Below are 12,441 nucleotides of genomic sequence, written 5' to 3'. Positions count from 1 at the left end.
AAAAAAGCCTTTGCAGAAACCTGGGCAGCAGTGCTAGACTTCATTTCTAGGTCCTTCTAGGAAACATGAATCTCTTCAAAAGTCAAAAAGTTTATCATGAGCAGTGGAAAAGTCAGGCAGTAGGGAAAACACAGTAAAAAAGGCATTTTGGACTGTTACATTTTTGTTAACTTACTACCAATTATTGTACTGTTCAAAGACCAGCATCACATTGTATTCAATGCATCTTTATGTAAGTGATTCCTCACCTAACCTTAGTGCAATATGACATGTGTTTTTGGCTTTGCTCTGAAATCCCAGGAACAGAATGGCCACCAAAATAAACTTGAAAGTCACAGACACACCAGAGCCAACCACCAGTATTTTTAGTTGCATAAACATTATATTTTTCCAGCATTGAACAAGACTTTGGCCAAAATGTTAGACAGCCACTGAATCATGGCCCAGATGTGTCCACAGATTATATCAAGGCTTGCCGTAAAAATGTAATAAATGTGCATTTTCTACTATGTTGAACAGATGCAGAATGACTTTCCTGTGCCACTAAGTAAATAGAACAACCCACACCCTATGCTAATAAAATAAAATAATTCCCTAAAAGCCATTTACCCACATCCCCTTTAGGTTTTTTGTTTTTTTGTTTTTAAATCAAATGTGGCTTCCCACTTTTCTGATGCAACTTTTGCAACTCCTTAATAAAAAATTCCGGTCCTAGTTTTTTAAAAACTCTGTTCAAGCTATTCCCTTTTGGCCAGTATTATAACTGACATAAATAGATCAGGGGAATGAAGAATGACATCCAAGGCTGTGAAGTTACAAAGAGAAGGAAGACCTGCTATGGTGATGCTGGGATCTAGGTGGTGTCAGTTCAAAGCCCCATAGACTAAATATACAGGGTGAACAATTTAGGAAAGGTCATCAGAATATTGTTTTTAACTGTCTTTAGTAGAGTAGCTGCTCTTCAGTGGTACAAAGCTGCAGAGAGCCATACCTGTCATTTTCATTTCCCAGATTGCTTTTTCATAGTAACTCTGGGAATGAAGCCATTGTGTTTAACTTTTTAAAACAAGGGTTCTCAAGCTTTGGTCCTCCAGCCATTTTTTACTCCCAGAACCTCCATCAGCATGGCAAATAATGATGGATTCTGGGAGGTGAATTGCAAAACATCTGGAAGACCTAAGTGTGAGAAGCAGTAGTCTAAAAAACATCACACCATGGTAGCCAGCCATAATGTGTGTGTGTGTGTGTGTGTGTGTGTGTGTGTGTGTGTATTTTTGAAAAAGAGCAGGGAAGAAGCCAACTAATTGGTGCCACAAGAACATAATGAGAAGGTTGTTTTTTTCTTTCAACAAAATTGTAACATGTGGTGCCACTAATTCTATGAAATGTTTTCATAACATTTTCATTTGTTCCTTTCTCATCATCTGGGAAGTTAGGGAGGAGGTGAAAAGAACTCCTTTTACCTTTCTTTCTCCCACATTTCTCTATTTCTTTCTCTTTTTAGAGAGGGGAAGCCAGAACCTAGGGCAATAAGGTGGGGTGAGATGTGTCAGAGTAGACCCCACAGGGCATCATGCCCAAGATCTCGTCAGTTATGGCAATCCCACTGGAAGCAAGTACTAAACAGACCAAGCTTTAAAAAGACCAAAGCCTTCTCATGGCTGCTCACTAGAATTAAATTCATAATCATCAGAGCAACTGTGGTGCCTGATTTGTTGGCTGTGCTCTAAAGCATTTGTTCCCAAAGGGCAGAGGGCTCATAAAAGCACAAGATTTCAGTATGGCCTTGCTGTCACTCTGCCTCTTTTCCCCTTTCTTTTATACTTCTTCCCTTTTCTCTCCTCCTTCCACCAGTGATTTATAGTGTACTCAGGATTAACTGAGAAATCTGTGCTCTAATTTAAGCATATATGCATGCAGGTTTCAACTGATAATAGCAGAAATAACAATTAGCTTGTTGTGTTTTGTGATCCAAAGATGTGTCCATAGTTGGCTCTGCTGTTGTCAAGAAGTGTAGGGTCCTGTTGTTGTATGAAGTGAAAAATCAATAAGAACCTGGGGTAGGAGAGAAAGGTTTTAAGGAACTGGCTGACAAGTAAAAAAATAATCATTTGTTCTCATAAATATCAGGGTTGGATTCATACTTTTTGAACAAATTTGAACTGGCATTTCTGCCCCACAACATTGAGCATACCTGTCAAGGGAAATCAGCTGCTTTCAATTGTCACCAAAGCTGAACACAGGAGGAAACAGACCGATCCTGACCTGTTCCTTCTGCATCATATGAAGGAGCATTTCACACCTGGAAGGAAAATGATGGCACTATTGCTGACCTAGCATAAAAGGGGAAACTGAGGTGCTGAAGAGGACTGAATTATAAAAAAAGATGCATACAGATATATAGCACCAGAAAGGAGATTGTGAAAAACCATTGTTCATTTGCATGAGCAAACTAACTTTCCCTATGTTCTAAATATGGATTACTTGAGAATGTTCTATTAATTGCTATGTATTTCAGTTGAGAAGAAGTAATAGCAGTTACATGACTTCAAGTCAACATCTACTTATGGTAATCCTATCATAGGATTTTCCTATCAAGAATCTTCCAACAGAAGGGTTACTCTCTATCTGAGAGACTGACTTGCCTAAGGTTATCCAGGATGTTTTGATAACTGAGTGGGCATTCAAGTCCTTCATCTCCCACTGCCCTGGTTCAATGTTCTTGTATATTTCTGCACTACTCTTCTAAATAAATTGTCTAGAGATTCCAGAATAAATGATAAAACGAGCATTTTCTGAAACATTTTCTAATCATCTCAAATTAGCCTAGTGGTGATTTTGAATGAAAGGAATAGCCTTTGGATAGTAATTGTAGTGCAATAAATTAATACAGAATATGTGCAATGACAACTGGAATGGCTCCAGATTATGATGTTGGACTGCATGATTAAAACAATTGGTGTGATGTTTAGATGTTTTAATTTCTTTGGTTTTAATGTTATTTTTTTTTAAAAAAATTAATTGTATGTTGTTTCTATGGCATTGAATCATTGTCTATGTGTAAATGCTGCTCTGAGTCCCCTTCGGGGTGAGAAGGGCAGGGCATAAATATGGCAAATAAATAAATAAATAAAACAAAGTCATAGTGATGAAATAGTTTAAGGGGAAAATACAAGTTACAGAACTTGATGACAAGTGGGGATTGGGAAGTCTTTATGGAGTCCCATAAAGGGTCCCATTTGGGTCTCTGGTTCTTCTTACACTGCCGTGCCCCCCTTTTCCAGGATACCATCACTTGGTGGCTGATCTTTTTTTTCACAGGGCTTTCACCAATCTAAAAGTCTGAAGTACCTGCTCTAAAGTTAGAACTTAAAGCTAAAATATTCTGATATTTTACTCCTCACCGCTGTTGCCTTTGTCCTTGCTGATCATTGACATGCAGCCTCAACAACCTCTCTGAAACTGAATTCAGTTGTTGAGGTGAAAAAGGTTTCCCATCAGAGTGGTCAATCACTTTTTCTTCAATTTGCTCACCCTGTACTGGAAATGGTGCATTTTCCCGTATAGTAATATCAAAGCCAATATCATATTCCAATGCACATTATTTTGTTTTAGCTACTGAAGTTCAGTAATGCTTGATTTAAGTCCATGTGATACTGCCTTCCTTGTGAAACAAGGCATTGTCACAAGTATAACTCTACTGTTCCTAGTTCACAATGCTGAAAGAAGGGGATGTGCGCATCCAGTGAAAGAACGCTCTCTTCTGACACCACACACAGATCTTCAGCTGCTTCTTTCAGCAACCACTTTACACTGTTTTTGGCTTGGCATCCTTTGAAAGTATTTCCTGTGAAGGCTTATTTTCAGATTACAGTCTGTGGCTCATACACTCACTGGCCTTAGACTGTTGATGAATCACAGGACATCTGAGCCAGTACTAACCTGCAATATTTCCTCTCATGATCAGAGTCTGTACTGAGTTGGTGAGAGCAGCAAAGGCAAAGAGAATATGCTAGATTTCTTTCACAGCCAGTTTTCTAGCTCTAGTTTAGAGAAGTTATATTTTTTGGACTACAGTTTCCATAAATGACAATCCTATGAATTGTAGTCCTTAAAATATTTTTTTTATCCCTGAGCTCTGGCATCAGCCTTTAATTACCTGAATCCTTCCGGTTATATTGACCTATTACTCTTATCAGCTCCAGCTAATGAAGACATGGTCAGCAATGACAGACATTGTCGATTGGAAAATATTTGAATAGAGCCAAGCTGCGGAAGACTAAAATACCTCAACCTGCTCATAAATTTTCACAGTTGGTAGATAATACAAGAATGTTGGGCAGCAGGAGATATTTAATGCCTTGTTAAAAAATACCTTACTTTGAATATGACCACAAACCATTTCAATTTCTTTTCCTTCCAGTGCTCTGTGACATGCGGCAAAGGCTACAAGCAGAGGCTGGTTTCCTGCAGTGAAATTTATACAGGGAAGGATCATTATGAATATGGTTATCAGAACACCGTCAACTGTCCAGGCACACAACCACCCAATGTGCAATCATGCTATCTAGGCGAGTGCCCAGTTTTGGCATCGTGGAGAGTTGGAAATTGGGGAAGTGTATGTTTCTAATCTTATTTTCAAAAAACTATTCATGATTAATTGTAATGTGTGGCTCACTGTGTGCTAAGAATTCAAAGGCCAAGATCATAGATAGTGGAAGGTAAGTTTCTAAGATGAAGCACCGGAACCGCTGGGAAGCTGTGGAGCATAGCTGTGTCTTACTGATGGGTCAAGGGCAGTAAAACCCCTGTCTATTGTCCCACCCTAGTCTTAAAAGAAATGTGGCTGTGAAAGAGTTCATCAGGGTACCTTGCTGTCTTACATTTCTCTGTCTATCTTGTACTGCCCTGTAATCTATTCCCATTGCTACGCACTTTATTTTTCACCTAGTCTTTCTTAATATATTGATCAGTACCCAATAATGGTGACAACCTTCTTTGACATGTTCAAGGCATAATCTTACTTGCTCACCAGATACTGAAACTAAAATTTGCCATTCGCTGTTGTACCTTCACTAATTGGAGTGGCTTCGAAAAATTTTATTCACAACATAGAAGTCATACTCTCAGTGGTCATAATTCTTCTTTCTTCACCCATAAGAGTTTCCATAATGAAAACTCTTAGCACTGAATGAATGAGGAAGATAAAGAAGGGAAGCATTGAAGACACTCTTATGACCCTTCAGTATTTTGTATTTTGGACTATTGTGGTCTTTCCAATAGTCCTTTGTGCTAGGAGCAATGGAATTTCTCTACTGAAAAATAATAATCACAGAAATTGTACTTTCAGTGTCACAGATACATTTTCCTTTCCTTTTAACACAATTGGAATGCCTCTGGTGTTTGTGTGGAGTTCAAAAGGATCTAATCTTGCTGTGACCAATTCTTTGTATTGCTTAGGTACAAAAATAAGTTTTGACATTAGAAACTTTAGAAAAGAGCTTTTCTGAAAGAGTCTACATGAGCTTCCTACTTCTAAGACAGATATTCACCTAGCTTCATGTTATTGTGCATATTTTGGGGTTGCTATTGTTGTTATACATCTTTATAGATTGTGTTCAAAGGGAGCCTTCTGTACTGAAAAGGTGAGGCAATCAGTATGACAGTGTTTTGTTAGTAAAGCCTTTTATTTTCTTTCTGTAATTATTATTGCTTCAGAAATAGAAGTGTCCTTCACATCTTTGCACTTCAAACAAGGGAGGTTTCCATCAGAATAAAATGGGGTAACCTCACTCCTAACACATAGACCACTAGAAATCCTCTCTTCTTTTTTTTTTTAGCTGTTTATGTACAGCAAGTCCTCATGTTCTTCTCCATTGGTTGAGTGATTGGAACTTCTGGGACTTACTGTTGAGAAACACATAGAGGGCTTTGTGATTCATAACTCTGACCTAATACCTGGGATTCAAGTGGCAAACAGTGTAAGGGATTGGCCGAGAATTAGGGAAGAGTGTTATGGCTATATCACAATTAATAACTGTTTTATAGGTTAAGAGATGAAGAATTCATAAATTGCACACACTCTCAGAACTTGGTAAAATATTTTTCCAGCTCTATGCCCCAGACAGCATAGCCAGCCGAGCTTGCTGAGATGCCGAGATTTTATACACTTTTTCTCTCAGTTATTGGGAGCACCTTCTTGTTTTGGAAATATTGGAGAGAACTGGCAGCTGCCCTATCCCTGTTGTCCTCAGTACAACTACCTTGTCAAGTCAAACCTGTTGCAGAGATCGCATTAATGCTGTTTTTGGGAAGTGTTATCTAACACCTTGGTCCCAAACATGTGTATTCATAAGCTGTGGTATGTGTGCAGCAGCTGAGTTTCTTTGTTATGCAAATTATTTTCTTTAACATACCACCAGCATCTCCTGCACTCTGCAGTTTATCCTAGTATCTGGGCTTAGTTGCCCAGTCCTTTATATGCAATTTATTTGTGGGTTTCTTTCCAGAAAGATCTGTAGTATTTTAAGAGAGATTATTTATTTATTTATTAAATTTAAAACATTTATATTCTGCCCTTCTCACCCCGCAGGGTGTATATATGGCAAACATTCAGTGCCATGACATAAAACCATAAATATATACAAACATTAAAATCAGTTTATATACAGTTTAAAAGCAGTTGCTTAAAAACCAAGAGAGTTGCTTGTCTTCAACATTCTCTGCTTTCAAAGGGTATATGGATGTGCCTGAGCCACCAAATAAATCCTTCTGCCAATTCATACCCCAGAGAAAGTTGTATATGTTCCAGTTTTAGCATGGAGTAGGACAGTTACCAAACTTGAAAAACATGATTCTCCTTCCTCATTTTTACATTTCTAAAAAAAAATATGTAAGCCTTAGTAGATCTCAAACTATCTTTGTACATAGTTGTACCTGTAGAATAGGGTTCCATGTTACATACCACTGAATATGGTATGCACAAGGACTGGTGTCGGAATAAAAAAAGCTAGCACATACGAGAAGGGCAAATAATGAATACTGCTGTGGATATATCCTTGAAACAGGCATAGTTTCACACCCCTATCACTTTAGATTAAATGTTTGTTCTTATTTGGCAGTTAAGCCACATCTGTTTGGATCGCCTCTCATCACCTAGATATCACAACTCCCAATGTATGAGCAATAATAAAATACAAACAGACAGATTTAGCATCAAACTCCATTCAAGCACTCTTAATATTTTTAATATGAGGATTTTTAATATGAGAGAAGGATCAGGTTGCTTAATAATCCTTTCAGATGTTTATTAGAATGAACAAACACATAACTAATATATAGAATCATAGAATCATAGAGTTGGAAGAGACCTCATGGGCCATCCAGTCCAACCCCATTCTGCCAAGAAGCAGGAATATTGCATTCAAAGCACCCCCCAACAGATGGCCATCTAGCCTCTGTTTAAAAACCTCCAAAGAAGGATCCTCCACCGCACTCTGGGGCAGAGAGTTCCACTGTTGAATGGCTCTCACAGTCAGGAAGTTCTTCCTCATGTTCAGATGGAATCTCCTTTCTCGTAGTTTGAAACCATTATTCCGCGTCCTAGTCTTCAGGGCAGCAGAAAACAAGCTTGCTCCCTCCTCCCTGTGACTTCCTTTCACATATTTATACATGGCTATCATATCTCCTCTCAGCCTTCTCTTCTTCAGGCTAAAAATGCCCAGTTCCTTAAGCCGCTCTTCATAGGACTTGTTCTCCAGACCCTTGATCGTTTTAGTCGCCCTCCTCCAGACACATCCAGCTTGTCAACATCTCTCTTCAATTGTGGTGCCCAGAATTGGACACAATATTCCAGGTGTGGTCTAACAAAGGCAGAATATCTTATTGTCTAGATACAAAGCTTAGTGTATATTGATGTTACATGTCACATAAGGCTTCACACATTGTGCATAACTATAGGCAGCCGCATACTTAAAGAACTGTACATAATTATACATCTTAAATAGCAGTCATATGATCCATATAAACGTATGTTCGATCCCATCTGCTTTAACTCTAGCAGACATCTATATATGTTGATTCAAAAATAGTACTTAATTATTTGTTTGCTTTGCTTTGTTTTGTTTTGTTTTGTTTTCTCCCTACCTGCCTCCTCCTTTTGTTCAAGGCAGGGAAAAGCAACATATTAAAATACAATACATATCATAAGTTTAAAATGTACATCAGTTAAAAACACATAAACTATTGTGGAATAAAGTTGACTAATGCCGATCAATATCAACAAAAATTCTCCAGTCCAATCAGAAATAAGATCTTATTGGGACTCTGTTTGAATTCATTCAATGACCAATCATGGGCCACCACTATACTTATAGAAGATTGCATCCATTAGACAGATGTGTCAGGCTCCCTAAAGTTGCTTGTATCAAATGCAGCATACCTTTTTCGTTTCATCTCTAGATTCTGATCACCCATTTGCTATTTTTCCTCTACAAGCTGTCTCTTATTTCCTCTATACAAGCTGTGTCTCTTATTTTCAGTTTAGATAACTTCGTACCTAGAACTAGTTGGTAAATAGTATTTTTTTTATAAAAGACACATTACTTTTTATTCTACATAAAATGTTTATTTCCTTAATATTCAGGCTTCGGAGACTTAAATTTTGCAAAACACATATCAAATTAGTGCACATCCTGTATCATCCTTATTGGCATTTATTTCTTTTAAAGTTTTATTTTTTAGTATTGCAATTACAGTTTAATTAGTGTGATAACCATTTGCATTTCATTTCCTTTGTTTTTGCAGTGTTCCGTGAGTTGTGGAATTGGGGTAATGCACCGGTCAGTTCAGTGCCTAACAAACAATGACCAACCAAGCACTTTGTGCCTTGAAGATCTGAAACCTGGAGAAAGGAGGAGATGCCACAATATTCATGACTGTAAGGATCCTTGCTAATGATTTCCATGAAATCTTAGAATCTTAGAGCTGGAAGGAGTATAAAGGACCATCTAGTCCAGCTCCCTATCATGTAGGAATACAAACTATAGCACTCCTGAAAGATAATTAATTATCTCCAAGAAAAAGACACTCCCATGATGGTGCAAACCTGATCCAACAGGGATTATAAACTCTAAAGAATATTCTCATTTCCTGGCTGAAAATTGTTTCTTTACATTCAGGAAATCAAATCAAGAAAACAACACAGAAACCATCTGACATACACACAAAATCGTTGTATCCAAAAACATAGTTCTTTGTGCAAAATGCTTATTTTTCATATTTTGCATCTAAAAAAAGCATATTTCAAGAAATGAGGTGGGGTTTGGTGCAACAAAATGCAAAACATACAATTTTCATGCAAAAAGGTCCATATGTATTTTTTTCTAGAATCATTTCCTAGGACCTAGGGTGAAACTAGACAAGAAATATTTATTCCTTCTGCAAGGAGAGCTGGGAGTGAGGGTTATTATACTGATGTAATTTCTTTCTGCATTGTCTGCAATGCTAATCTCGCCTATACTAGTCTTGTGTCTCCCAGAAAATGAGACAGTGCTGATTTTGGAAAAAGCTGAATCGGGTCTTCTCCCAAATGATCTGAAATTGAAAATTCGGATATTACTTTTGCAGTATGTTAAGTAGATGCCCTGCAGCGGATTAGGGACATCACAAAAGGCACTCAAAATAGCCATTAATATTCTATCTGGCAAGTTAATTCATATTTAAGTTCCCAGTTCATAACTATAAGGCACATGGTGCATGCAATGCATCTTTGCTCACACTAAACAGGCTTAGAGTTTGTTCAGTGTTTGGAAGAAAGACCGCCATGTATGCTATATTTTAATTTATACAGAAAATAAATCAGGTATAGCAATATAGTCTAAACTACAGGAAGTTCCCAAGTTATATACAAGATAGGTTCTGTAGGTCCGTTCTTAAGTTGAATTTGGACATAAGTCGAAATAGGTGTGCGCTAATGGCTGGCATGCAAGGGGAGCAATGCAGCACAATTGGTGCACATTATGATTCCTGTGTGATTAGAATTCCTTTTTAAAAAACAAAAGTGTTAGAACACCAAAGCTTCCAAACAATGGAAAGAAAAACCATATAAATAGTAGGCTTGTGCATTTTGGCTGAACTTCAATCCGTTTCTGCTGGCTGGATTCCGGTAGACCCTTGTATCTGTTTTCACGCGTCTCCCAAAACCGGGTGAGTAGCCGGATAGCCGTTTTCGGACTGCAGCTGAAAAATGCAGCTAGATCCAGCCCATTGGCGCTAATGGGGGGGGGGGGGCTTCCCAGGGTCCCCTTCCCATCCATTTTAGACTTATTGAGGTGAAAATGGCCACACTTAGAAGACACATCAACGATTGTCAGCCCACCATATTTCATAACATTTGGATCATACCCTGATTTTTAGGAATTTATTTTCTTTTTAGAAATAAAATCTCCTTTAAACATTCCCCCAAAGGTATCCCACTGCTGGCCCCGCCCTATAAGTTGTCCAGGAGCAGCAGCAGCAGAGCACCATTCTTTCCTGCCTAATGTCAAAGATGCACTTCCACATCACCCAGTCTCACTATTACACTTTCTATTTTACTAGTAAAACACAACAGCAAGCAACTTCTTCCAAAGCTTTTGCATCTTGTTCTCACAAAACATACTGGAAGAGGGCACCAGCAACAATCAGAGCAAGCATTGCCCCCTTATTAGAACAAGCACTGCTGTATGATCCACTGGGGGGAAAAAATTCAAAATGTATTGGGGAAAATCTAGCCATGTTTAGGGAAAAACATGTTTTTGGAGCATATTATTTTAAGTCTTAGGGGTTCAGAGCAGGGCCCAAATGTGTATGAACCTTACCCACTCATCCCATCCCATACATTACCAACTCCCAGTCAGTCCCACTAAATAAAAAGAATCAAGAAAATATAGGAAAATAAAGGAAAATCCAAAAGATTCAATGCTAGAGAGTGGCCAAGCCAAGTCAAAAATAAAGCTCAGAGTGAGTGGCAAGGCTGAAGCTCCTCTCTAGAGCCAGGGCACAACTGAGAGCAATGGGGGTGTTCGCTGACAAAACTTGTGTAAGTCACATCACGGCATTCTTCTATTCTGATTGGCCCAACAGGCAGGGCTCACAGGGAAACACATGCAAGCATAACGCAGCAGCCTCTCCGTGCACCATGTGGTACCAAATAGAGGAGGAGAAGCCATGACCGGCTGCCATATAGTCCCGTTATGGAGGAAAAATGTAATGGCTGAGCCCTTACCATTACGGCCATCCGGCCAAGCTAGATTGGCTGAAGGGAACCGACCGAAACAAATGAGTACACAAGCCTAATAAATAGATAACCCTTCCTTCTCCTGCTTATCCTTCTTCAGCTTCCTTAGGATATATTTATGCTGTGGAATGAATACAGTTTGACACCACTTTAACTGCTCTGGTTCATTGCTATGAAATCCTAGGAGGTGTAGTTTTACAAGGTCTTGAAGCTTTTTCTGCCAACAAATGTTGCTGCCTCACTAAACTACAAATCCCAGCATTGCATAGCATTAAAAGTAGTGCCAGGCATAGATGAGGGGATTGTTAGAAAGATACATGGATGGAGGAAGAAAAAGGAAAGGGAACTTGGAGAAATATCAATAGGAAGAATAGGGAAGGAAGGTTTGGAGAGATAGATTGGGAAGAAAAAAAGGGGGGCTTGGAAAGATCAATAGGAAGAAAAAAGAAAGATTTTGGAAATATATTGATAGGAAGGAAAAGGAAAGGGAATTTGGAAAAATCAATAGGGGCTTGGAGAGATACAAAGAGGCTTTGGCTCAGCACTAAGGACTTCATCAAATGGAACTGGAGGAAATGGGGGAAAGCAGGATAAATTGTCTTCTCTGCATGGGATTCCATCTTTAAAGAAGATGGAGAATTTACCCCCATCACGCAGGATCACCTCTTCCCACCTCTAGTTCAACCATCCATAGAGAGAGAGAAGGAATTGTTCTTAAGGCAGACACCACTTCTCTCGGCTCCTCTCTTTTTCCTGCCATTCTTTTTACTCTCAAAGAGACAAAATGCATCTTTCTTAAGGCAGACATCCCATCTCTGTTTTTCCATTTCCCAGTCAACCTGTATTTTAGAATCCATTTAAGAGAAGTCAAAAATGTAGATGGAGCAGAATAATCGTGATTATGTTAGGTAAGACCAGCTTGAAAGATTAGGTTTGAAAATAAATTTAATTAATCTTTAGAAATTGGGAAAATAATTCATTGCCAATAATTGAAATTGTTTTAATCTGTTTAATATTCTGTAATTCCTTGTTTTCAACTGATAGAATTGATGAAAACCTTGTACTGGGAATAGTATGGAGATTGACACTGTTGACCTCAAGGAAGCACATTTTGTTATTGGCTCTTTCAAAATGACTCATTCTGTTCTTCTAATAGCACTCTT

At 38.4% G+C, this 12,441-nt stretch overlaps 1 protein-coding gene across 7 annotated transcripts in view; it reads left to right on the top strand.

Annotated features, from left to right (window-relative positions):
• Positions 1 to 12,441, top strand: part of ADAMTS9 (ADAM metallopeptidase with thrombospondin type 1 motif 9) — a 170,831-nt gene that overhangs the window by 138,937 nt on the left and 19,453 nt on the right. For 5 of the 7 annotated variants that reach the window (XR_010909137.1, XM_067463451.1, XM_067463450.1 and 2 more), the window contains 2 exons: positions 4,424 to 4,618; positions 8,806 to 8,938. Coding sequence is in view for 5 of the 7 variants with exons in the window: in XM_067463451.1 (XP_067319552.1) it covers positions 4,424 to 4,618; positions 8,806 to 8,938 (328 nt within the window). In the remaining 2 variants the exon portion in view is untranslated. Of the gene's footprint in view, positions 1 to 1,504; positions 1,577 to 4,423; positions 4,619 to 8,805; positions 8,939 to 12,441 lie in introns of those variants that run through there. The other 2 variants (XR_009630845.2, XM_067463453.1) reach the window with 2 other exon arrangements.

This window comes from Anolis sagrei, chromosome 2 (genome assembly GCF_037176765.1).
Source record: "Anolis sagrei isolate rAnoSag1 chromosome 2, rAnoSag1.mat, whole genome shotgun sequence".
NCBI classification, from domain to species: domain Eukaryota; kingdom Metazoa; phylum Chordata; class Lepidosauria; order Squamata; family Dactyloidae; genus Anolis; species Anolis sagrei.
This window is presented reverse-complemented; position numbering and strand designations above follow the sequence as displayed.